At 42.1% G+C, this 26,231-nt stretch overlaps 1 protein-coding gene across 1 annotated transcript in view; it reads right to left on the bottom strand.

Moving 5' to 3' along the window:
* Positions 1-22,268, bottom strand: part of ADTRP (androgen dependent TFPI regulating protein) — a 29,251-nt gene extending 6,983 nt beyond the window's left edge. The window contains exons 1-4 of the mRNA XM_030943699.1: positions 22,116-22,268; positions 14,769-14,903; positions 13,251-13,352; positions 2,775-2,890 (exon numbers count right to left, since the gene is read on the bottom strand). Coding sequence (XP_030799559.1) covers positions 2,775-2,890; positions 13,251-13,352; positions 14,769-14,903; positions 22,116-22,268 — 506 coding nt within the window. The remainder of the gene's footprint in view (positions 1-2,774; positions 2,891-13,250; positions 13,353-14,768; positions 14,904-22,115) is intronic.
* Between the last annotated feature and the right edge of the window lie 3,963 nt (positions 22,269-26,231).

Here is a 26,231-nt window from a genome sequence, read left to right as displayed (position 1 = left end):
AAAACAAACTTCTGGGTCCAAATGGTCCTAAAAGGTTTGATTCTTCATTTTAAAAACCCATATCTGAGGATTATGCCATACTTTCCACCACCAGTGCTAACATGGGAACAAAATTGCAATTTTTTTCTGATGTCATCCGGCCTGCTACTGAGCATCATGCCTCAAACAGAAGTGACAAATGTGCTGCCACACTATCCTGAAACTGTGTCATGACACTGAGGAATGGGAGAATGCTAAGGAGGAAAAAAAAAGGCTGAAAGGATGCTTCTTCCTTTCTCTAGTATAAAAAGGAAGAAGTGGGGCATGAAAAGGTGGTTTTGTCTTGCCTGTAAATAAAGATTTACTATCCTCACCTGAGAGATAGAGTGGAGGAATGGAGGGGATTAATAGTAGAGCTGTCTGGACTGAGCATGGAAATATTTAAATGTAGGCACTCATTTTTATGATTCAAGATCCTTTCATCTAACAGACAGAGCTGTGAAGCACCTAAGTAATTTAAAAATAAAAAAAGAAAAAAAAAGGAAAAAAAAAAGCCTGCAGGAAAGGCCCCTGAGAGGCTGAGCAGAAACACTGAACTCCAAGTGCTAAGTGGAGTGCAAATGTCAGCATGTGCTCTTCACTGCACAAGAATTCTCTTTCCATATTGTACCTCCAACAGTAAAACAGAGAGTGACAACCACCTTTCTTTTATATAACGAGGAGCTAGGTTATCTTCATGCAATTTGGCCAGCTGGTGTGTCTCATATGAAGCACTCCAACCTGTATTTTCAAACCCAAATAAATGACTGTTCAAAGCCACAGTGACTCCTGCTCAGAGGCAGGTGTCTGCTGTGAGGTGTAACTGGCTGCTCAGTTTCTCGGCTTCCTTGGAGGGACCAGTCACTTCTCTGCCCATTGGGGCTGCAGTGATGGCAGTGACAGTCCAAGGAGAGGCTTGGAGGAAGGACTTTGTTGCTTGTGAAACATATGGTGCCCAAATGGGGCTATTAAATCACCAGGTTGTAGCACCAACAATAAAATATGTACATGTGTTGAGATTTCAGTGCTCAGGCCAGAAAATTTTTCTGTTGGTTGAAAGCTGTTGTCTGTGGTTTGCAGGGAACCATGAAGTAGAGGCAAAAAGAAAGCAGGCAAGAGGTTCCTTGCTGATTTGAAAACCATGTTGACATCCTCATATCTTTTATCCGCTCATCAGGGCCCTGGCACACAGGGGACAGGCACTCTAAGGGACCACCTTCCACTCAGGACCCTGGCCACACAATGCAGCACCAACTCATAGAAGATACTGGGAGGGCTCCAATGTGTTGATTGATGCCTGTGCTGATCTTCATTCTTTGGTGTAGATTCAGGTCCTGATATAAGCCATGTTTCCTGAAGGATGAAATTGCTCAGCTCATAGGGATTTTAGAGGAAAGCACGGCTCACATGGCTGCAAGACCAGTCTGGTCTCAAAGACAGTAAAACCCAAATGTTTTCATAAGACAAGCAAAACAAAGCTGGCATAAAGCAATGGGGTGAATCAGAACATAGAAAAGGAATTTAGGAAGCCATGGTCGTAATCCTATTAAGAGTCTGGGCAGGATTAGAATAAATAGTTCCTAATTTGCTTATGTAATGTATCAGTGAAGTCCCCTGTTTCCACAGCCACTCTGATGGGCTTCAAGTCACCCCAGTGTTTCATCTGGCCAGTTTATTTTCTATTTCAGATTTTCACTCACTGGGCTGCCGATGGTCTCTAGATGAGAGTGAGAATTGGTGAGTAGACATGGGAAGGATGGGTTTCCTCTTAGTTCCAGTGACTTCTCAGAAATCTTTGCATGAGGACAAGTCTCTTCCTCACTGACCAGTATCTTCCTGTTGTTATACACATGCTCTATATTGTCCACCCTAAAGCCAGGATGTTTCCTCAGCTCTGGGAAGTTGTATAATACCCTGAAATTATACAGCCCTCTTCCTGAGTTGAGTCTCCATACAAGGCATCCTCTGAGAGCTTTGAGGTGTTGGCAGCTGCTCACAGTTACATGGGGTGGCAGTGCCTCCATATCCCAGCACTGCAGCCAGGATGCAATGAGCAAACCCACTCCAGGGGTGCATGACACACACACAGCAGGTGGACAGATGGCTATGAGCTGTTAGAGGTGCTGATTAGATATAGTTTATTCTCTCAGGATCATTCTCCAGCAGGTTGGGGATCAACAGGTGCATTGCTGGAAATGGGGGCAGTGTCCACTGGTGGAGTGGGAGGTGGTGGTGTACGGATGTCTCTTTGCTACCCACCAGTTTGCACGTGACTCAGAGTACCAGTTTCTGTCTCAAGTTTCTAAAACCAGCCACGTGTCCCTGCCAAACACTAAACTGAGTTTTACTCCTGCTCCCATGATCCCCAGACCTTTTGGGATTTTCTGGTTTTGCAGCTAGCACGACAATGAGTGGAGGTAAATTTGATGGTACCAGTAGAAGTAAAAACTCTGGCCCAGAAGAAAGTACTCAAATTACCCCTGAGTTTATGGAAATTTAGTTACTTTCCTATAAGAGGCCTTACAAGAGCAGGAGACACTGTGTAAGGTCTCAGGACCTATATTGTGTTTGAAGAAACCTACCTTGTTTACATTTGGAAATCGTTTTCATGGGTCTCAGCTGAAGTTTAAATGATTTCTCCACAGAAAAGACTGCTGTCCTCCTTGTGTCTGGGTGGGAACTTCTGATCTAAAGTACACCATTTGGCCTTATTTTAAAAAGTAGATTACCTGAAGAAAAAATACCTAAATTCTTACCAACTGATATACAGAAAAGCAACAAATCCCAGTAGGATCAATCCCTTCTTCTTTGCTGGGTAACGATGCGGCAAGGCAAGGATTTCCAGGAGAGCAAATGGCAATACAGCCGTGTGCTGGGGAAAAAAAAGACTCTGTCACTGACAGATCACAGTGCCTCGCCTTCAGTCATTGCTGATCATAAAGTTCAGGTGCCTGCTCAGAAGCAAAGAATTATTTAACAATACTGAGAATAATTGTATACAAATGTGCATACTTCATTTTTTACAATGAAGTACCTCTACAGTAATAAGCACAAAAATGTTCTTGTTAATGAGATATAAAAATGAGTCTTGCCTGTAGCATGGTCTATGTTTATAATAGGTGAGCTCTCCTTTTGCATTTTGTAATGCAAGATTTTTTTTAATAGTTCCTATTACAGTACAAAAGATATTGAGCTCTATCATTATGTGCAGCTGAGGATGTCAGAAGAGTGCTCCTTGAACTCACTGAGCAATTGCTGAATTGCCTTCATGTTCTCTTCTAGTCATTATTGTACTTTATATAGTATCATTTATTACTTGCTCCAGTGCAATCCCAGTGTGTTGTGCTTCCCTTTGTAAATGGAAAAATGGGGTTGTAAACATAGAGGAGACTTCAGCTAGCTGTGATTGAAGGTGATGAAGAAACTTCAAGCAAGCTTATCCCAGAATCAGAAAGGAGTTAAATTGATGAAGCAGTGTTTTTCTTCTTTTTTTTTTTTTTTTTTTTCTTGTTGAAGAGTTTGAATTGCAGCTTCAGTTTCAAGGACTTTAATGCTAACTGTCTGAGCATGGAGGATTTTCAGCTCTGGGCAGACAGTTTGGTGATACTGACTGTTTTGTGGTAGGAGCTGCCTCCAAGAAGGATGCTCCTCACCATGGGGATGCTGACAGCACAGCAGAAAGCCTTCTGGGCTCAGATGGGCAATGCAGGGATTCATGGGATGCTAATGCCTCAAAGTTTTGACTGATTTGAAGCAATTTCAGAAAATAATTTGACTGGGTGAAATTTCCCTACTGAAAATTCTGTATTCCCTGTGCAAGCAAACAATAACTTTGAATTACAATACCTAGGACAGATGGCTTAAACAATGTTGGGGAGCAACAAAGCAAAACTAGTCAATGAAATGCAGCAGGAGAAAAACTATAGGAACAACTGTAGCTGATTAGTTGCTTAAATTCCTGGTAATTAAGTAAATAGTTTCATAGGTAGATAGGGGAGGTATGAGAGGAGGGCAACAGAGAAAGATAGATAGCATTTTAAATAGAAAAACTCTGGATTTTTTTTGTCTTTCTCCTTAAAGGCATAACCTGCTAGTTGTATGGTATGAAGATTCCTCTTGTCCCAAAGGAATGGTTCTAACATTTTTAATGCACTTGTTTTTCAGAAACTGTGGTCAGTATCTGATATGGTAATAGTGTCAAAGTTTTATTGCCTTATATTTATGCTAGAGGTTGTGAAAAATACACATTAATTTCTTTAAATGCACAGTGAACTATAAACAGCATGCATGTATTTATCTATTTGTTTAGAATAAGGATGTCCACTTTTGTCTGCTGCTTCCAAGTGACCATTCCCTGGAAGGTGAGTGTCCTTCCTCAGCCCTCCTACCACAACCAGGAGCTGCAATTCATACCTGGCTATCCTTCTATCAAAATAACCATTCCACCTCAGTTATTTATTTTTCAGAGAAAAGAGATAGAAAATATTTCTTTTATGTTCCAGTTCCTTTCAGTCATTGGCACTTTTTTTTTCTTCTATTCTGTTTCACAAAGATATTCTTCAGCTCTACAACCTGCTTGGTTGATTGCAGAAGTTTTGTATAAGTACAAGTGATTCCTGAATTCATTTAACCAGAAAAATATCTTCAGTGCACACCGTTTTCATTTATAATCCCTGTAACTTCTTTTAGTCAGAAATCTATGTGTTAAGCTGCTTTGAAAAATATTTAAAAGAGTTATTTTCCATAGTTGAACAATAGTTTGTCCTTGAACAAATCCCAAAATGCCCATGGCAAGGCAGCAGTGGTGGAAAACCTACACCTTGTCCTCATTTTTAGGCTTTAGCCTAAGCCTTTGGCGGGCACGCTGACTTAGAGCACCTCATTTTGACAGGTATTTTGGAGCATGCCCAGGAAAGAACAGCACAAAGAACCAGAAAGTATGAACAGTGAAGCAGCCCAAAGGCAGGCACAGAAACTGTGAATGCACTGAATGTGTTGTTGCATCTAGAGAGGAGAGGAAAATGAGAAGTTTCAAAGGCTTAAGAGATTGATGCAGTGATGGCTGTGATGGGCGAGTGTTCCATGTCCATCGTGTCCCTGACCAGAGGTGAGTGGCTCAGTGTTCTGCAAGAGAGATGTGGCTTCATGCTGGGAAGCACATAGGCTCCAGCAGCCCACAGACAACGTGTAGACAGCAGGACACAGTCACAGGGAGAGTCTGGGGGTGGTGAGGGGCAGCCTGCTGCTCAAACACGCCATGCATCGGCACTGCTGCTGAGCAGCAGGCTGGTAGTGCCTGCAAAAGATTGCTGGGAGATCTGCTTTGTAGTCTGTGCTGGTTTACAAAAGGCTGATATGCTTTACTACTCATTTTTGTCAGCCTCCTCCACTTATGTAGGAGTTAGAGAAAATACTCGGGGGCCTATAAATCAATAGAAGCTTGAAAGTTACTGGTAAAATTGGAAAATTTGCCTGCTTTTGGGAATAGCCAGGAGTTTAGTGGAAGGGGTAGGTTGAAATTTCTGCTATTCCTGATTCAATGAGCTTTCCACTACTTGTAAGAGTGTTTCCATGTCTAAGGACAGCAAGAGCATTCAGGAGTTGGCCTATCTGCCTCTTGTTTTGCAAAAGTTCTTGGAGCTATCCTGATTTGGAAAAACAAATGCAAAAAAAACCAACAACCCAAAACAAAGAAAGATATTTGTTGTGGCATAGGAAAGCTGCAAGCTTCTTTCTTCCCAAGTCCAGTGACGTCACTGGCCCATGACTGCGTGCTGTGTTTCTGTTCAAATAATTGCATCTTTTAAAATATATTTTGCCAAGTATATTAACTACATGTGAGGGTTTTTTGTAGAGTCATTTAAATTTGCTGTGAAAATCCCTTCTTGAGACAAATTTCTACAAAAGCTCTCAGCTTCCTCAAGCACTCCCAGGATGATTTTAAAAAAAATTATTATTTTCCTTTGTGGATATAAAGAGGCTTTTTTTTTCATTTATCCCTCTGCCCCCCAATTCTTTCTCATGTACACCCCAGGCTCGTAAACATGTGGGAAAATCTTCCCTCGCACTTCTGCTATCCCAGAGCCTATTTCTGCCAAGCCAAATTTGTGCATTAACAGTAAAATCACAGAGGAATTTCTATGGAATACCCAAGCAAGTTTATGACAGCAGATGAGTATTTGTAGAGCAGATACCAGGGGAATGTGTGGATGGCTACAAGGCGCAGAGCCTGCCCCTCGCCTACCACACACAATTGGCTTTCCACATGATTTCCCTCTCACAGCCCAGAGACGTTGACTTTGGCAACATCATTAGTGATAGAGCATATATCATGGTTAATCAGATCTGCTGAAAGGCTATAAAGGCTTCTCATATCCTTTTCTTAAAAAAAAAAAAGGATGAAAAAAAAAGATGTTTTTTCTCATCTGCCTTATTTTTAACTGTAGGTCTCTGGTGCATAGTCATTAAATGTATTTTCAATCCTACTTAGCAGCGTTTCATATTCTTAAACTGACGTATGTCAGAGGAGCACAGTATTTGTATGGGGCCAAATTAAAATATACAGTTTTGCATCTTCCTTTAAAGAAAACTTAATAATTAAGCTCAGATTGACACAGATCAAAACATTGGCAAAACTTGCTGGAAACAGTGACTCATTCTTTATTTCAATTAACAGTTTCTCAGTTTCACATATAAACAGTGAAGCTGTCAAAAACAATTATCACAGAGGGAGGGGAAAAAAACCCCACCTATTTCACTCCAAGATAAGGAAAACAGGCTAAAACAATAGCTGTGTGTACTGATCAGGATATCAATGAACCAAACTGAATCAGAGAGCTTTTCCCTACTCTAGGCAAGGATCCTGTTGCTACTTATTTTTTATGTTCTTTGAAATATTAATGTATTTATTTGTCTAACAACCTCTGTTTGTTGAGGAAAGCTTTCAGCTTACAAATTTTGCAAGAGCAGAATTTTTAAAATTTCTTCCTAGAGTGAAGAGATAAAAGTGATGGGACTTTCAAAATTATCACAGACATTTAGCTAACTAATCACACTTTTAGCCTAAATTCTGCTTCCAAACATTCCATTTTAAAATCCTTTGTGTCTCTTTTTGGCAGTCATTGTGATTTTCCATTTGTTTTAGTTTCTTTGCTTCTTTCCTGAAAAACTCAGGTGAAACTGAACTAGTTATAAAATTACAAATTTATTTTTTGTGCTCATACAAACTCTGGCATATGAATACAGGGGGAAGGATGTTTCTTAAATATATTCCGAACTTTATCTCAAATATTGGCATGTTAACTTTTCTCCTGCAGACAAGAACATTCCCCCGCTTCTTTACTTTTTGTTTCCTACCCTGTGTTGTATGTTTCCCAGGATACATTTCAGGTTCACGAGTTTAAGCTGAGATAAATAGTCCTCTCTGGATATGATTTCCAGTGTTTGCTAAGACCATATGGAATTTTTACTTCCCGTATTTTGAGTAATTCATGTATTTTTTTAATGCTATATCCTCGTTTCGCCGTTGAGAATTCAAGTAAGAGCGAGCTTCCTGGGGCTGAGAAGGCAGGGTTGGGTAGAGTTTGTGCTAAGCTGCAGGCTCCAGCCTAGGCTGAGCTTTGAGCCCATGAAAAGTCTCCCCAGAGCTGCTGAGATCACTGGTGCTCCTGACGCGTGTGTCGCAGCTGACTCGGTGTGACCTTGTTTGACTCCGGAGCGAAGGAAATGATGCCTCGCTTGACCAGCGCTGTTTGTTTCTAATTCGTATGCATTTAAATACCCTTCATGTCTGCTTTCCATTAACATGTGAGACTTTAGGGAGGGATCTTTTCACAAACAGCTACCACTGGCCAAACTAAACTCCACTGGGCACAGTTGGAGACCATCAAGTGCTTTTGAAAAACTGCCTGTGTTTCTCCTTTCAGACCAATTCCCCACAGAGCCTGTGTGCTGACAAGCAGTCGTGGCCAATACTCGTGCTTCTCTCTTCCCCATCGGTATGTTACTGCAAAGTAGGGAAAAACCCACTTTGGTGTTGCCTTATGAGGCTCATAAACCAGTGTTCATTGGTTGTCCTTGAGGTGTTTACTCAGATGCTCAGCTCTTTGTTGGAAAACATCCCCTTGTCTATGGAAATTTCCTTCAGTTGGATGCTTTCACGAACAATTACAGCCTGTGTTATCTGAGCATAATAAAACTAAATGGCTTCCTGTCACCATAACCTCTGTTTAGTTTTTATACTCATAATTTTCCAAATCTCTGTATGGTCTCTACTTTCTTGGCTTAATTTTGGAACTAATTCCCTCTTTTGATTTATTTTGCTATTATTTTGTCTGTGTTCAAATGCCTCCTTCAAAATTTTCTTTTGCAATCTTTCCCTATACATTTTTCCTCTTCCCTTAACCTCTCTTCATTTTTCAGGGTGGAAGGGGCTTAAGCTTTATTGTTCATTTTATTTCTTTAACTAGTACCTTGCCATGTTTAGTTGAAGATATAATTCGCTCTTAGGGTTGCTACATGTCTTTCGTGTTTCCAACCATCAGTGCATTTTCGGGGAACCACGGATTTATTTTATGGATAGAGCAGGAGGCATAGGGAGTCCTGTTACTGAGCAGGCGTGTAACAGATTAGTGAGGAAGCTATTGCTCAATTTAATTCCAGCAGCATTCCTCTCTGAACCTTCAGCTACTACCTGTTTCTGCCCTTTCCAGATCCATTCATCCTCACCTGTAAAGCAATAGAATTTTTTTTTCTTAGATGTGTAGGTAGTTTGGGAACATTATAGTGAAAAATGGATGAAACATTAGAGCAATTGTATGATCAAAGGTAAAAGAGCTTCAGAGATATTTTCTTGCCTGCACACATGCATTTTTGGGAATAAGGCCCTGGCTGAATATCCTATTGCTTACTAGCAAATGTTTTGTCTCAATGTCAATGCCAGAATTTTAATTGCCTTTCTCCCTGACATTAGATATGTAGTCTAAGAAACTGATGTTTCACTGCAGCTGGAGGCTGACATGAGACTGAAGTGACACATCCTTTGCTGTGGAATATTTTTCTCCAGCTGTTCCTGTGCAGGGAGGGTTACGGAGACTGCACCTGTGCACGCTGGGGTAGCAGCAGCCCGGGAGGATTCCCTGCCATAACATTTGTCTGTGAAACACATACTTTCTCCCTGAGGAAATGGGCTTATGTCAACAAAAATGGAAACTTCAAAAAAATCTGTGTAGTGCTGGGAAAAGCTAAGCATCTTTGCTCTTAAATGTGTGGGGTGATTAATTTTGTGTGCCATATTCCTCACACACACATTCTTCTTCTTTTGCCAAAAGCTGAATGTAATTGGCAGCCTGTGAATGTCCATAGTTGCCAGACAGCTTAAAATTGAGATACTGTGAAATGCAAACAAATGGAAATGTTTCTCCCTTGTGTAAATATGCAAGAATTATTAAGCTTTAAATAACGCTTGCAAAGAGAATAGTTTAAGATGGTCAAAGATGAACCTGAGGTTGTTCTCATGTACACACCTGGAGTAGGAGTCAAGTTAGAGTGGCCTGGACAAGAGGGTTCTGCCCTACAAAGTGAAATTGCGCCCCTTTTTTTGGTTAGTGATGCAGCAGATTCCTAAAATAGCTGTAGTAAGATGTAATCCTTCACACAGATACCCTCACATGAGGGTAAGAGTAACTTATATTCACATAACTTACATTTTTTCCAGATGGATGTAAATCATACTGATCCAAAATGCCATTTCTGTTGATGTAGATGTGTCCACACTAGGGAAGCTGAGGTATAGCTAGGTAGGCAGAACACAAGCAGCTCATATATATCAAGATCCAAGATGAGAGGGGACATAGTGAGTCCTGCTGGTACTATTGTCAGGGCATCTGTGGCCTGCTTCAGTGAAGGAAAATTACTTGTATGTACCTTGCTTGTTCTCTCACTCCCTTACATTTTCGTTTTTTATTTTCAGGTACAGCTTAGCCACAACAGGGCAAAGTGCAAAGGAGCTTCAGAAGCTCAGGCAATGGGGGATCTGTTGTCATCTTTGCTGAAAGTCTGCCAGTAAGAGATGTTTCTTCTGAGCCTCCATTTACCTTCCTTCCTTGTCTATTCTCAGCTTTATAGCTTACAATATCTTCTGAACATGCACAATTCATAACCATGTGTCAGTAGAGTGCCTGTGAAACTAAAATGCTGTTTTTGTAAAGGTGAAAGGGTAACACAGCTACAGGGTAAATTAGAAAAAGAGGTGGCCAAATTCAACTTAGCTGCAGTCTGAAAATAAAGAAAACTGTGCCAACAGACTGAAAATATAAATCTTCTTTTACGAAACACAATTGTACCATTTCTATTTTTGTGAACACATCTGCTCAACATTTATATGTATCTTTTGTTATAGATCAAAAATGTTTTTGAGTTATCTCTTCTGACCCACCAGTGGCCTACTTTATTTAGCATTCAATTCTGTCAGACCTTTCAAAGTATAGTGTTCCCCAATACTGCCATTAAGTTGAATAATACATGCACATGGTTTAATCCAAGCTGTCTCCAGCAGTTAGTCTCCTTCTGGAGAGTATCCAGATGTTGCTTGAAAAGTGATGACTGGGAAAGAAATAAACAAATTCACTTGATGAATTGGCCAGCGTATCTTTTGTCTCAGCCATCTTCCACTTCAAAAAACTTGTTCAAATAAAATAATTGTGCTTGAGACATAAGTAGAGTGGATTTTTTTTCATTCCCGAAGGTCAAGGTTTTTTTATAAAGATGGTAAAACATAATTATCCCAAGCAAACAGAAGTGGAAACTGAGACCTGGCTTTTGGGTTAAACTCAGTAGAAAAGCAAAGAGAGAAACCTAGATAGTCTGGAATATTTGGTCTCCTTCAACTATGAGCAAAATTCCTTTCTATATTAACCATCCCATCTGCAAAACAAAACATTTGTTCAGAGTGCAAAAATATGGCTAAATTATAGTGCTCACTCTGCAACTCTGGGCTACCAGGTGGGCAACAACAACCCTTGCCCACTGTAAGAGCAGTTCATGTGAGGAAAAAATCGTTATTCATTTCTGCAAGGAAGCATCACAACAAAGGCAAGGAGCTCAGTATTCCTGAAGTGGGTTTGCATAGTTATTTTTTAGGCTCACTCTCCAGTTACATAACAACATATGCTTTCCCTATGTACAACATTAAAATAGACTGAGATTTAAAAAAAAAAGTACTCCCACTGCAAATGATATGGCACTGATGGTTACTACTGATACACCCGTGTCTTTCTCCTCCAAAGCCAGCTACATGCTGCTTCAATCTGCCATGAAATGCCTGTAATCTCAGAGCCATAATGTAACGGCAATATGCAAGAAAGAAAAAGTGTCTGCCTGGCAATCAGAACTTGGAGATTGTCCCTTAAAGTGTTGGTATGTCTGTGGATCTCCCCAGTGTCTCGATTGGATATTTTGTGTTGGAAGAAGGAAATACCTCAGCTAAGCCTGAAGGCACCTGTTGGAAGGTGTTCTAAAACACAAGGATTGTCAATAGCAGGGATCAGTCTACGCTGGTGGCAGATGTTTTATGCTTGATAGTGACTGGAAGGAAAATTTCCTACCCAGGAACTGTCAAGTACAAGATGTCTGCAGTGTATTAAGAGCTTCAGAAAGAAAATATCAGGTTGTGATAGAGATTTGCTTTATGTGAAGTTTCTCTCTCGTCAAAATAATTTTCAGGGAGAATTGTTTTTCCTTTTTTAACACCTGTTTTTGACACTTCTGATACAGAAAAGCTTTTTATTGTAGTCACAATGAATCTGTTATGAAATGTAGATGTAGGTGAGGTAAGAAGATGTTATAACTGATATGTTTGAGGAGTTCCTGAAAAGAGTTCTTGCACATGAAATAAAAATGTATGCCCTAACACCTCTCAACCTTCCGATGTCATAAACAAATGTGGAAATGGAAAGGGCAAATTCTCAGCTGTGAGCCAGGATTAAAACAAGCAGCAAAGCCTATCTTCTCTGAGCTTCACTTTGTGCTACTCCCCCCTCGCCCCTTGTTCAGCACCTCCACCACTGTGAGGATTTTAAACCAGTTCACCATACTAAATCCTGGACCTGAAACCAGCATGATGCTGAGGACATGAAGAATCTTTCATTTTGGTGGATGATGGTTTTCAGAAAGAGCAGAGCCCTTTTGCACCTGTGCAGAGGTTTGGACAGCCACAGAAAGATCCTGGTGGAAATGAATTGGTGGACAGAGAGCAGGTGATGAGGTTAAAAGTGCATGATGGCTGTGGTTCCCCACTCGGGTATCAGCAATGCGGACATGCCTCTTGTGTCTGGATTCCAGTCACACGACTCTGAATGCACCTGTCTAAATCAAGGGGCTGTTCAAACCTTGAGCTGTCCTCAGCCAGACACCCCAAACCCTCCCAGATTTACCTTCAACACTCACTGGGTACATCCACTGCAGTGGATGGCAAGGCACTGTTCTTAAGAAATGAAGTCTGGAGAGAAATTAGTCTTCTATGTGATTATTTCATACTTTTTGGCTTCTCTGATTCAGCCTAGAGCTGAACCTCTCCCTTCTCTCCCACTTCCCATTCATCCCACGAGGCCTCCCTGACCTTGCAATCCACCCACAGTTTCCATGTTACTGTCAGCCTCCTTTCACTTGACTGAAGAGAAATATGTGATTATTCAACACATCATAAAAACGGCCAGTGCAAATGAAGGAGAAATCTGGAAAGTATTTATAGAAAATCTGTAAACAATCATTGCAATCCAGCTATTCAAAGCTGTGCACACATTAGCTTATTCGCTGTAGAGCTGTCAGATTCTCTTTTGTTATTTCACCTTTTTTAAAAATTAAGGGCTGCTTTGTTACATTCACAGCCATTTTGTATTTCAGAGACTTAAGTTAGCAGACACAATTTCTTTTTTGAGCTACAATAAGTGAGATTTTCTTTCCTTATGACTACACATCATTTCATTGACTTCAGAGGTTTGACAAGCACCGATTAACTGACGCTCCTTGTGTGCTAAAAGGCTTCTTGAGGCAGCTTCAAGCACACGCATCTGATTGCTGCGTACAGCTCAACATAAGATTCAGATAAGCAGGAAGGAGGAGCTGAGAACGGAAAAGTTGTGAAGCTCTTCTGGAAAACGGCACAATGCAGTGGTGGGGCACGCATTGCAAAATCTCCCTTTTCTCTGTAAGAGGCTGAGGTGTTTGTTACTCACCATAGCATGATTTAACCAGAGCGGGATGACTCCATCAAGGCTTTTGGGGTAAACCAGCTCTCGGTTGTAGGTATACAGTGTCCAAAAGGATATACACACAAACTGGAACCAAAATGCAAAATGAAAGAAATTTAAAAATGGAAGACAAACATAACTGATAGGATTTGGTTAGTGCTTTCATTTCTGAGAAGGCAAAATGTCTCCATGCTTTTTTTACATGAAAAATGATGACACTGCCAGATAAACTCATGTTATCTCACATTTACTCAGAGATTCAGTGTTCTGTGTTGATACTGAGAGAAAAAAAAACCCTGCTTTATAAACTGCCAACACTGACATTTTCTGTGGAATCTGAGATTAGCTGTTGGTTTTTTTTTCCTCTTTCCCTTTCCCTTTGCAGATGGGATCTTTTGATGGTCAAATAGTTCTCCTCAAGGGACTGTCTGTTGAGCCTTTGTTTTGCTCAGTAAGAAAGTAAAAACAGATCTTGATAAGGCAGTTCACATAAACTTACTCTTTACCTTCACATCTCATAAGTCTAATTCCTAAACTGCAGATGAAAGCTGCACACTGTGGGCACCCATTTTTTCCCCCCAATAGATCAGGAATTACAGTAGGACAACTTAACTGAAGGAAATGATCTCTGATATCAGTTACTGATACCTGGGAGCTGATTTGTAATTTTGGCCTGGCTTTGTATTTTGGCACACTTTGTGCTTGGGGCTAGAACTCAGGGATGTGAGATGCTGGAAGCGTGAGCCTGTGCCATAGTCCTGTGGGCATGGTGAGGATGCCTGGCAGGATATGAGAGCAGCATAGTGAACACCCTGACTCCATCCCTGGCAGGGCTTTTTTATGGAGCCAGCCAGCTGAGCTGCTTGTGGACCATGTTTAAGCAGTGTTTCTCAGCCCTCTGAGATTCAGTACTGGCTGCAGGCATCACTCTCACAGAGCATACCTACATGTATAAATAACCCATCAGTTCCTGTCCAACACACAGCATTTTGATAAACAGCATTGTCTCTGAGGGAGTAGGTGATCCATGATGAATCTGACGTAGGCTGTGACTATAATTATTTTCTCCATGAATCTGTTTCTCTCCAGGGCTTATTTAAAGTTACTCTGGTGTCAAAGAAGGAGATGTGAGGTTTTGCTGCCTCTTAGGTACTCTCTTGTGTCCTCCTGACCTGTGCTGCCCTTTAGAGAAAAGCCCTAAGTTGATAAATCCACAGCTATTTGGACCATGAGATTAACAGAGAGGTTACACCTCATTCGCCCTTTGGGGTCAATCTGTGTCCCCTCGAGGACAGCAACTCTCATGTTTGTGCAAGAGGCTTTGCTCTCAACCACGACAGGCTGAGCATTGTTTCTTCTTCTAAATGGTCCAAACCATTCCAAATTCAATGGTAAAAGAAAACTTTTAGTTCTTATCTATTTCATACACATACTTTTGGTACTATAGACCCCTAATCATTTATGCAAACGTTATTTTCACATACAGAGACAAAGGGTACTTACTGTGGACACTGGGAAAGCCAGGACACTGAAAAGAAGGTCTCTGCTGGAAATTATGCACTTAGCACATCGCAGTTTCTTAATTAGTCTCAACACATCAGCCAGGAAGGACACCCCATAGAAGACAGCCTGCAAAACCTAAAGTAATTACACCTAATGAGGGAAACTCATCCAGCTTTTATTAGCATGTTCCTCAATGAAATCTGTTCATGCTCTTCAGGGAGCTGTTTTGTTCATGAGCTACAAGCCTGTGTGAGGGAAATAGCTGTTGGCTAAATCTCTTTTACTAACCCAAACTGATTAAATAAAGTTGGTCAGGAGATAACTTTAACAGCATCCCAGTTAACAGATTAAACAGAGATGTGTGATGTGATTCAAATGGGTGAAGCGAAGGGACATGTTGAAAGCCAGCTCCATCATACTTCCTATGTTAATGGTTGACCACTGGATACATCTGAGCAAGAGAGAACAAATTATGCCAGGCCATTTTTCCTGTAAGGCAACTGCTAGATAGCTTTTCCACTATTTAGCCTACACAGGTTCTTCTTTCTAGGGACTCACATTGCAATTGATCTCAGTGTCAAGTAGCTCAAAATGATCTAAGGTGAGAATTAGGTGCAGAAGTTAAAAAAACAGAACCTCTTTTATTGAACTCAAAGGGATTCAAGAAAGGATTTCAAGTACCTAGAAGCAAAGATCCAGACGTCACCAACTAAAAATGAAGTTTTATTTAAGTTTAAATGAGACGATTGATAATGAGTTTTAGGATTGAGAGGTTGTGTTTTGAAGGTTTATTCCTTCTTTCTTTAAATCATTTATAGGTAGTGAGGGTGGGATTTTTTGGGGGGAGGACACTAGGAGGATTTGGTAAGGAATTAGATACATACACAGTGACAAAACAGAGTTCTCCAAATTATGTGTAAAATTGTCATATTACTGTTGTTTAAACCAATATTGCTTTTCTATTTGCTTCATTTTCTCTCTTAATACTACACAGCAGATCAAGATGAACCAGATTTGTCAGACACAGAAAGGCTGAATAGAATCTTGCAGAAAAATACTTCTTCCACTGTCTTGCATTTAACACCAAGTCAGTTTAGTTCACTTAACTCATGGGGTGACCTCTTCTTTTTAAGGCTATGTTGTCCCAGAGTAATGTAATGTGGGAAATGCAGCCTACTGCAAACACTAGATCAGCTAGTGATGCTTAAATGGAAAGAGGGCTACAGCTTTCAGGATGAGATCTCTTTTGCCATGATCTTACTCTGACTCAGATATTTATTTAGAGCAAAGCCTCTGAAATTGTGGCTGGTTATTTCATCAGTTTCTGAAGAAGCTGAAAAGGGTGGCGCTTGGGAGGGGACAGAATTAGTGCAATGTTTTTCCATCAGAAATTCCTTTATTATCAAAATATATGAGGGGGGAGGAGACTATGATTTCACCATGCCTGTTGTCAAACAAGGGCTTCTGCAAGCTTTAGTTTCCAGAGACTGAGTCTTCCTGGGCAAGAAAATTACCATAGTTTGCAGTTATCTGCCACTGTCCCCAAACATTTTGTTTCTTCCCAGCATAGGGAAAAGATACAGTCTTCCTTCCCTATCCTTTCCACAGCCCAGAGAGCCAGGACAGTAAGTACCACTGTTGGATTGTCCCTCTCCCTGTGCAGACCCACAGCAGTGGAGGTAGGGAGGTGCCGACCAGGCTGGGTAACTGGCCCAGGGTCATCCAGGACCAGGTATCAGCGGTTGTGCATCACCCAGCTCAGCTGCAAAGCCACGTGTTTCCTATCAAGGCCTAGGGTGAACAGACATATCTTCACATTAAAAATGAAACCAAGCAGCTTCATCAGAACCCACAGAGGGTTTTGTTCAATTCTGAGGGACTCAAAGCAACTCTTTTGAGTGTGATTTTCCCCTCCCCATTATCACAGTTAGCAGGCACTTTTTCAGTCAGTAGTGATTCAGCCCTCCAAGTCATGGGTCTAGTTCAGTAAAGTCCATGCTGGGGTGCAGTGTACTTAGACACAAACACAGGTTCAGACCAAATCCTTGTCCCAACCCTTGGCCTCACCAGGACACCAACACTGAGTCCTCGAAGAGCTAAGAAAAGCCTGGTAATAAACAGAAGCTCTTGTTAGACCCTGTAGAATCAGCAGCAACTTTCTGTAAAAGGCATGAAAAATGAACGTGAGGGTGGTGACAGTCCAGTGACACATGGTGACTAATTGCCAATAAAGCAATTAGGGAGAAGCCTGGTTCCCAGAGGATGGGGCTATTATTATCTTGTTCATGGTCAGCCTTACATTAATCATGGGACAGGGATAGGCTGCTTCTTTCCCCGCTTCAAAATTAACTAAAATAAACATTACTGAAAAGAAACAGTCCCAAAACAGCCACATTCTCAGCCTGGTAAATATTCTGTTATACACAGGGGAGGACAATGTTATCTTCTGTATGGAAAATGCTTATCTGAATGTGTAACCTGACCTATTTCTCCGGCTAAACATGGAGAAGAACAACTCCTGAAGAAGTTTGAACTCAGCCTCAGGAGCTTGGATTTGTGCTGCTGTAACTCTACCCTTGTTCATCACCATAGTTTCAAAGGTGTTGCAGACAATTTAGTGATCACCCTGTATTTCCAAGAGCAATGGAAGGTTATACGAGTAATTTTCAAACCAGAAAACTGAACTTAGCTAGGATCATCCCAAATACTGCACAGTCTGGCATTGTACACCCCCAGTAAATTAAAATCCAAGCTCCAAACCCACTGGAGTAATTCTTGTAAGAAAGGTGCATCCAAATCGTGTAGCCCTCCATTAAAGGGAAAATGTTGACATAAAAAAAAAAAAAAAAAAGAAAACATCAAATTATTCCAGATGTCCTGTGAATTTCCCAAGCAGCAGTGCTGGCACTCACAAATCCATTGCAGGCACTCATGGAATATAAATCCACTGGCTGTAAATAGAAAGGATTCCCTAAAGTGTTCCCACACGAACAGAAGGAAGACTGGAAGCATTCAGAAAGCTAATGATTAACCCAAAGAGGAGAATATGGATATGATTATTCCTGCTGGAGAGAGGCTGCTTTCCCCTCTAGACCCTGCAGAGTTCCATGGTGCTGGGTGCTGTAGAAACATTTAATTTGGCCAGATCAATTTTCCAAACTGAGACCCACAGTGACAAAGACAAAGCTCAATATTTATCTGGTGCCATGATCAAAAGGGTGTTTCTGTTTAACTAACCTGACATGATTTACTTTTGTGTATAAGATCTTGCCATATGTGTATATTGAAATCTCCAACTAGTACAAATAAATCGGGTTCCAAGCTCTGCCCTTTAGGGAGGGATAAATCCAATATTCTGAGCAAGTTATTAGACATAAAAGTCAACATTTAGTGTAGACACACATCCATGCACATGATAGTGTCTTGGAAAATATCTTTACTAAATACTGGGCCTATTCTGAAATAAATACAAAGCAGCTTTCAGGACAATTTCCATTATGAAAGACAAAAGTATAAGGAATAAGCTGGGCCAGGAACACAAGTAACAGTTTTTAAAGGTGCAGTGTGCTTATATGCAGTGATTTACTAATGGATTTACAGCAGAGAGCAGATTTTTATGAGCTCAGATATTTCAGGCAATGAATGATTCTGCTTGCACTGTTTTGTGTCACAGATGAATGAAATTAATATAAAAGTGGTTTTATCTGTCATTTCTGCTTTTTCAATAATGGGTCAATTAACCTCTTTGATACAAAGCCCACTTATCCTTTCTTTCCCCCTACAAAAATATTTCCTTAGTGAATCTTGATTGCTATGATCATTAAGAAGATGAATCTGAAGCAATGTCAAAGATGTAGCTCTCTTGGGAGAGCCACATGACTAGCAAGGAAGTGAATGAGGTGCTAAAAGAGGGTCATATCTAGAAGGAATTCTTCCAGCGTCTCTCCAGCAAAACTGAGAGACAAGCAGCACTTCCATCCTCTGAAAATGTTAGCTTTCCCAGTATTTATATTTCAGATCACAGTGAGGCAGCCAGAGCAGCTTTCCACAGAAAGAAATTTTTAAATGCTATTCCAAAGAAATAAGAGAAATTTTGGAGGGAAAATTTCCAAGTGATTCAGACAGGCAGTGCCAGAAGGCAGGCAATCCCAGTCTGGCAGGACATAGGCAGAAGAGCTGGACAAAGGCTGTCTCTGTGTTCCTGGCTCTGGGGAAGCCTCCAAGGCTCTGCCCAAGCCTGCCCAGCACAGCAGATCCACTGAACCAGAACAGCCCTATGTGAAGCTTTTGCCAGCTCTTCTTCCCCATGACCATAACTCCCAACATCCCCAGGTGTTTTCTAGGGCTGCATCCAGACTGACCAAAATTCAGTGTGTTGGATGTGCACCCAATGGACAAGTGTGGTTGACAGGCACCTCTTGTTCCTCGATGTTCCTCAGCAACAACAGGGAGTGGCTTAATGCCAGACCATGGGATGAGTCCTTTAAGTCCAGTGGAGCCCCACAGAGAGCACCACAGCATGTGGGACATATTGTCTTCTCACACTCTTCCTCTCTTATACAGCATCTCAAGAAGTTTTTGCCACCTTTTGCTGCTGCTTTACCAAAAAATGCTACCCAGTTCAGCAGGAGAAGGGGAGGTGACACCATTTCTTTCCCTAATGCCTCTTCATTTTTCGGCAATCCTTTCTTGAAATAAATAAATCTCTGAAGAAGAAGGACTACCATCCATGAAGGAGTAATTTTGCACACCCTTTCCCACTGCCACATTTTCTGCATGAGATAGGCAATGTCTTCACCCCAAACCATTTCCCTTTTGGCTGGCAGCTCCATTTCAGCATTGGGATCAGATCAATGAGTGGTTAAAATTTGGGAGCCAAAGGACTGGGGAAGTGGAGCAAGAGCCCTCTCTCATGGAGATTTAATAAAACCTGAGCTGTTCAGCACATCTGTAAATGAGCTGGCAAAGGGAGCAAATACTGAGGTGGTACACTTTCGTGAATTTGGTGGGTTTTTTTCCCTGTCAAAGTGACCTGACTGTAAAATTGCCAAAGAATCTCAGGGTACTGAGTGCCTGAGTGATCAAATAGTAGGCAAAAATCGGTGTTGATAAGTGCAATGTAAAGCATTTCATAAAAAATTTAAAAGCAGTTTCAATTATATATTTTTCAACAGTGGGCTCTATATTAGATGTCACCATCCAGTAAAGAAATATTACTCTCAGTGTCGATTGCTCTCTCAACTTGCTGTCTCCTTGCCTACCAGTGATCAAAAACGACAAATAGAGAGTTAAGAGCAGCCAAGAAGAATTAAACTACAAACAAGGAAACACCTTTAGGCCACTGTATCAACCCATATATACCCATAACTTGACCATTGCGGCCTGCTCCACCTACTCCCTCGTGAAACTTGAAAAACTGCTGTAAAGGGTGACATGGATGCTTTAATGAGAAGCAACCCTTTGTGAAGAGAAATGAAAACAGTTTGGACTTCCAGCCAGCAGAAAACAGTAACTGAGAGGATAATCCAATGCCATTCTAATTTGTGGCAAAGAAAACGTGAACAGGGATGGATAATTAAATTACAACACAGAAATAATGAGGCATCCAGTTCAGCTGTCAAGGAAGCAGGTTTACACCAACAAAATGAACTGCAATTTCACACAAGGCACACTTGCCTCATGGCACAGAGGATAGGAAAAGTACCAGAAGTATGAATAGGCATGTTTTTCCTTTAGATAGATGAAAGGAAGGCTTTGAATAGATATTAGCTACCTTAGCCTGGATTTATTTTTTGGCTGGCTACGCTAGTGGGACAGAAAAGCCATGGAAACTTCAGCTCATGCTTGTACATGCTCTTGCCTTGTGCAGCCTTTCCCTGACCATCCACTGCTGATCACTAAGGAAAGCTGGATGACAATTTCAGTGAGTATTTCTTCATCCCAGAATACTGGGAGATTGGTTACTTGCTTTGTCCTTTTGATCTCATGCTTTAGAGCTGGGTGGTAAATCTCATTATAATGGTGCCAAGGGATGGCAGTGGAGGTGCTGTTTTGCCTGAAAGTATGGGTGGTATTTTAGTGGGGTCAGCTATTCCCCCAAAATGGCAATACTGATAAACAGGCACCATCGCAATTAGCAGTGATACCACCCGACTGCAGTGATATATGTGTGTCCTCATCCTCCCACAGCTGGCTTGGCCACTGAGGAGAGGGCTGGGGCGACCAGAATCCCTGGGTTGTTGAGGTCACTTCACTTGCCATTCACTGCTTCTTGGTTGCAAATGTTTCACAGAGTCACAGAATGGTTGAGGATAGAGGAAAACCAAATTGCCCACCTCCCTGAAGGTCTCCAAAAGCCCCACTTGGAGCTGGGGAGCCTTTAGGCTTCCACTGAACTCCAACATAGGATGTCTCCTTGTGAAGGGTAAAAGTAGAGACAAACATGCCCCAGACCAGACATGTCACTGATATTTAACTCTGATGGTCACACAGAATGGATGAAAAGCTATGGAGGTCCCTGTGGTCATCCTTCAAACTAGCAAGTGTGCTGGAAATTTTCCCCTCATAGGAAACCTCTCCACAAGCCTGGTCTTTCCACCCCACCAGCACTACTTCCCTGAGCTGCTGATGAACGCCTTGGACTCTGAACAAGCCTTCTCCCCTGGGTATCTCACGTACTTTCACTTTGAATTTCTATCCTGTGAAATGATAGCACATTAGAAGAAACAGAACACATTACAGTCTCTCTTTTTCTGTGTGCTTTTAGGAAATGTGCAACCAGTTGAAAGCGCTGCTGACACTCATGTAATAATATCACAAGCAGCTCTCTCCACAAGCTGCTTTCCCTTCTGTTCTCAACTGATTGTCAAATGAAGCAGGTACTCTGAATGGCTAAATTAGCATGGTGCTTTGCTTTGTTTCACTTTTTCTGTAATTTAGAGGACATAAAAGCCTATTTAAAAATTTAAGTAAAATTCCAAGTAGTGTTGAAATGTTTTGAATCAAAGGTTAGAAAACAGGCACCAAACTTGTATGTGTCCTGGCAGGACATACTCCCACTTTTCTGTCCTTCTCCCCACTGACAATGTCTCTTTTACAAGGAGGCAGCTAGCTTTGAAGTACTTTCTGAAAACCAAGCATCTCAGCAGTCAATATTCTTTCTGCATGAAACCTGTGAATACATTTCACAGCACAAGCACAGATCCCTCCTTAATTTCCTTTGGGGTAAAAACCACCAAAGGAAGCAGTTTAACAGCAGCAAATACACCAGCTGCATATGTCTTGAGGCGCAGATGGCAGACAAACAAACAGACATATTGGTATCACTGTACAACAGGATTTGCTTACCAGATTGAGGACTGTCAAATATTTCCACTGCCCACCGTAAAGGAACACTTCAGATGGCCGCTCCTCTGTTTTTACGTGTGTGATGGAATAGGCAACGAAAAAGTACCAGACAAAAGCAAGGCAGTGGTACGTGGCGAGAGTAGAGATTTCCATGCTTCAGCCAAGAGCAACTGACAGCTGCTCTGAAAGCAGCTTTTCTCTTAAGGTGCTCAGAGCATGGGATAAGGCAAGCCAGGAGGGCTTACTTCAGAGCAGCCTCGGGACACGATGCCACTTTACTCTGGTCAAAAGGAAAAATCACAAGGCTGTGAACTTTGCTTCTATTTGTTTCCCTTTTTACTTTACAGATAGGCTGGGGGGTGGCGGGGATGAGAAGAATAGGCTTAGCCCCTGGATTTAAATGCCTTGCTCAAGATTACCAAAGATTAGTTGCAGAGTTACATAAGTTTTGGGTTGGGTTATTCTTTTGCAAAAGTGGGGGGGAGTTTTGCTGCTGATTTTGTGTAACAGGCTGTCATGTGTCGGGTAGAGAGTGAAAACAAGTGGCATTTTCCTCACTTGTAGCTGTGTGTGCAGCCATGTCTCCAACTCAGCTTGGGAAGCCTCTGTGACTGTTTTTGCCTTGTGCCAAAGAAAGAAGTGGGAAATATAATGGCCTGTGAGAGAAAAACCTACTTGATTTGTTGATAAGCTATGGAGGTGGCAAGGAAGCTGACAAGATTCATAGGCAAAGGTCCTTGGGGCTGAAAATCTCTCTGGCTGTTAATTTTTTTTTTTGTGTGGGAAAAGGCTCTGCCACCTTTATGCTGCTCCCAGCATCTGGAATTCATCACAGCTGTGCATGGCAGGTTGGACAAACCCCGAGTCACTCTGAAGCTCTGGCAGGGATGGAGACACAGGGCATAGGCCTTGGGTGACCAACAGGAAATGCTGAGCAGCCTGTCTTGCCTCTCTGCTTCTTTATTTGCTGCCATTCACCTTCAGACAGCCCCTCCTCCCTGGCACAATATCATCACATCATCAGGGCTGAGAAGAAGAGAAGAACCAATACAAAATGACACTAAAATGAAGCAAACAAAAAAATTCTCATGAGAATGGTTGCTTTTCCCTCTCCTCCTCCCTCACCAAGCAATCATAACTAGCACTGTAAAACACACACAGCATTTCCTAGAGTCTTCATAACTCAGCAATAATTGCCACCTGAGTGTTTCATAGGGGCCTTGATGGGGAACAGGTATCACAGCCCCCAGCCCACAGCTGGACATTCGTCATGCAGGATGGGGAGGCAGGATGCTCTTCCTGCCCCTGCAGACAGTGGCCCATGAGCAGGGCTCAGTTTTGGCCAAGCAGACTGCATTAAGAGATCTCCTTTTCCTCCCCTTTTAACTGGCTTACAGATGGCATTGAGCAATCTGCTGTGTTTTGGTTTGGTTTGTTTTTATCTGGCTTTTTTTTTCCCCTCCTACTAGATGCAAGGCTCCATGTGGGATAATTTCCTATGAACTCAGACAGCAATGTGCCTGCATGTTGGGAAACAAACCTCGCACTAAGGCACTTCAGTAGTCTCCTGTGTTTCATTGACTTCTCCTCTAATTCATATTGGCCGCACCCAGATCCCCCAGGCATTCCAGCCACCACAACCCCAGTGAATTATTGCTGCCTCACTTATGAAAAATAAAGATGTGGAGCCTTCTGTGGTTGTTTGAGGTTGGAAGAGAAAACTCCCTGCCAGGAAAAAAAAAAAAAAAAAGGAAAACAGGATGGGATTATGTTTTTTGTACTCTGACAATGTCACCAGTCTTGTCATAAAATCACAGAATCCTAGAATTATTTGGGTAGGAAGGGACCTTATAGATCATCTAGTTCTATCTCCCCTGTCATAGGAAGGGACATCTTCCAACAGAGTAGGTTGCTCAAAGCCCCTTCAACCTGGCCTTGAACACTTGAAGAGCTGGGGCATCCACAGCTTCTCTAGGCAGCCTGTTCCAGTACCTCACCACCAGTGAAGAATTTCTTCCTAGTATCTAAGTTAAACCCATCCTCTGTCAGTTTAAAGCCATTCCCCCTTTCCTGTTACCAAATGCCCTTGTAAGTCCCCCTCCAGCTCTCTTGCAGAACCCCCTTTAGGCACTGGAAGGCTGCTCTAAGGTCTCCTCGGAGCCTTCTCTTCTCCAGGCTGAACAACTCCAGCTCTCTCCACCTGTCTTCATAGGAGAGGTGCTCCAGCCCTCTGAGCATCTCTGTGGCTTTCTTTGGACTTGCTACAACAGGTCCATGTCCTTCTTTACAAACAGAACTGAATGGGACTGCTACAGGTGGGGTCTCATGAGGGTGGCATAGAGGGGCAGAATCATTTCATTTGACCTGACTGCCACACTACTTTTTATGCAGCCCAGGATGCATTTGGCTTTCTGGGCTGTAAATGAACATTTCCAGCCATGCTGAGCTTCTCAATAACAACATTCTTTTGGGGCTGCTCTCAATCCATTCTCCCCCAGCCTGTATTTGTGCTTGGGATTGCCCTGACCCAGATGCAGGACCTTGCACTTGGCCATGTTGAATTTCATGTTGTTCACACAGGCCCCCCTTCTCCAGCCTGTCCAGGTCCCTCTGGATGCCATCCCTTCTCTCCAGCATGCTGACTCCACCACACAGCCTGGTGTCAGCAGCAAACTTGCTGAGGGTGCACTCAATCCCACTGTCCCTGTCACTGACAGAGATGGTAAGTAGCACTGGTCTTGATGCTTTAGGAATGCCACTTCCACTGCTTTCCACTTGAACATTGAGCTGTTGACCACAGCTCTTTCAGTGCAACTATTCACTCAATTCCTTATCCCCTGAGTGGTGCCTCTGTCAAATTTGTGTCTCTCCAGTTTAGCAACAAGGATGATGTCATGTGGGACAGTGTCAAATGCTTTGCTCATGTCCTAGAAAATTTAGCAGAAAAGGGTTTTCATTTGCCTTTACAGAATTTCTGCATGGGGCAGTGCCGTTATGAGCTGCTTTTCTGTGCCTAGACTCATCCCTGTGACAAAAGGCAGGAAGAGAATAGGACACTGGCATGGAAGGGTCCTTTTTATTAATAGCTTGCATACCAAAGTCACCAGGCAGTCAGCTCTTTTAACAAGTAATCTTCACACCAGTCCTTCTGAGGTTGAGTGCAACTTAAGAAATGGGAAGGCTGAGCATTCTGCTCAGTAGGTGCCTGAATGCATGCAAATGAATGTAAATGTATGCAAAATGGCAAGGTGTGTTTTTTCTTTTCTGGAGGATTTTGGCCAGTATGACTGGGAAGGTGTCAAGTGCGGTGACAGTTTTCTGATGTGGACATCTGTCCCTCAGACTGAGACCATCTGCTTTGTTTTCCCATATACAAGAAGGAAGATACATTTCCTTCAGCCTAGCTAAGGGATACGATTTGGATACAGAAACATTGCAAAGAAAGCATGAGCACCAAATAGTATCTGAAATCCAATACTCCACACTTCATGAGTCTTTCTTATTTCACAGCCAGTGTGATGTAGCAAGCAAATACACGGGAAAGGTCATATCTTATGTCATCTCTCCATGGGTCTGAACATCAACTGAAGGTTCAGTGGAAGAGGGGATTCAGTCCAAATCTTTTTGCAGTAAGTGGAAAAAGGAAGAAGGCACACACTGGGGTGCAGCAGATGTGCTGCTGCAGATCTAGTGGGACTGTTTAGGGAAACACCGTTTTCCATCTGCTTAGTACCACACCCCAGCTTGCATCTGCTTCTCCCCTGGAGCTGAGCCACATTCACACACTCTGACAATGCTCCCAATCCACTTCAGGGGCTCATCTGATTTGTGCAGCAATAGCTGACTTTGTGCTGAAGCAAACTGGGAGCTCCCAGTTAGTTCATTAACATGGTTCAGCTGAAGGATAGAACAAGTAACTGGAGGCATAAATCCGGTTTATGTCCACAAAATGTCCTCTGCTTATTCCCAATTCTATGAGAGTGACTTAGGCCAGCTTGCTTGGCTGCACCGAAATGGATTTGACTCACTCATGTTATTAGTATGGTTCAGGTACAGAGGTGACAGCAAACAGTGTGAAGTGGCAATATAATTGTGTGTCTTCACTGATGGGCATGG

The sequence above is a fragment of the Camarhynchus parvulus genome, chromosome 2 (assembly GCF_901933205.1).
Source record: "Camarhynchus parvulus chromosome 2, STF_HiC, whole genome shotgun sequence".
In the NCBI taxonomy this organism is placed as follows: Eukaryota; Metazoa; Chordata; class Aves; order Passeriformes; family Thraupidae; genus Camarhynchus; species Camarhynchus parvulus.
This window is presented reverse-complemented; position numbering and strand designations above follow the sequence as displayed.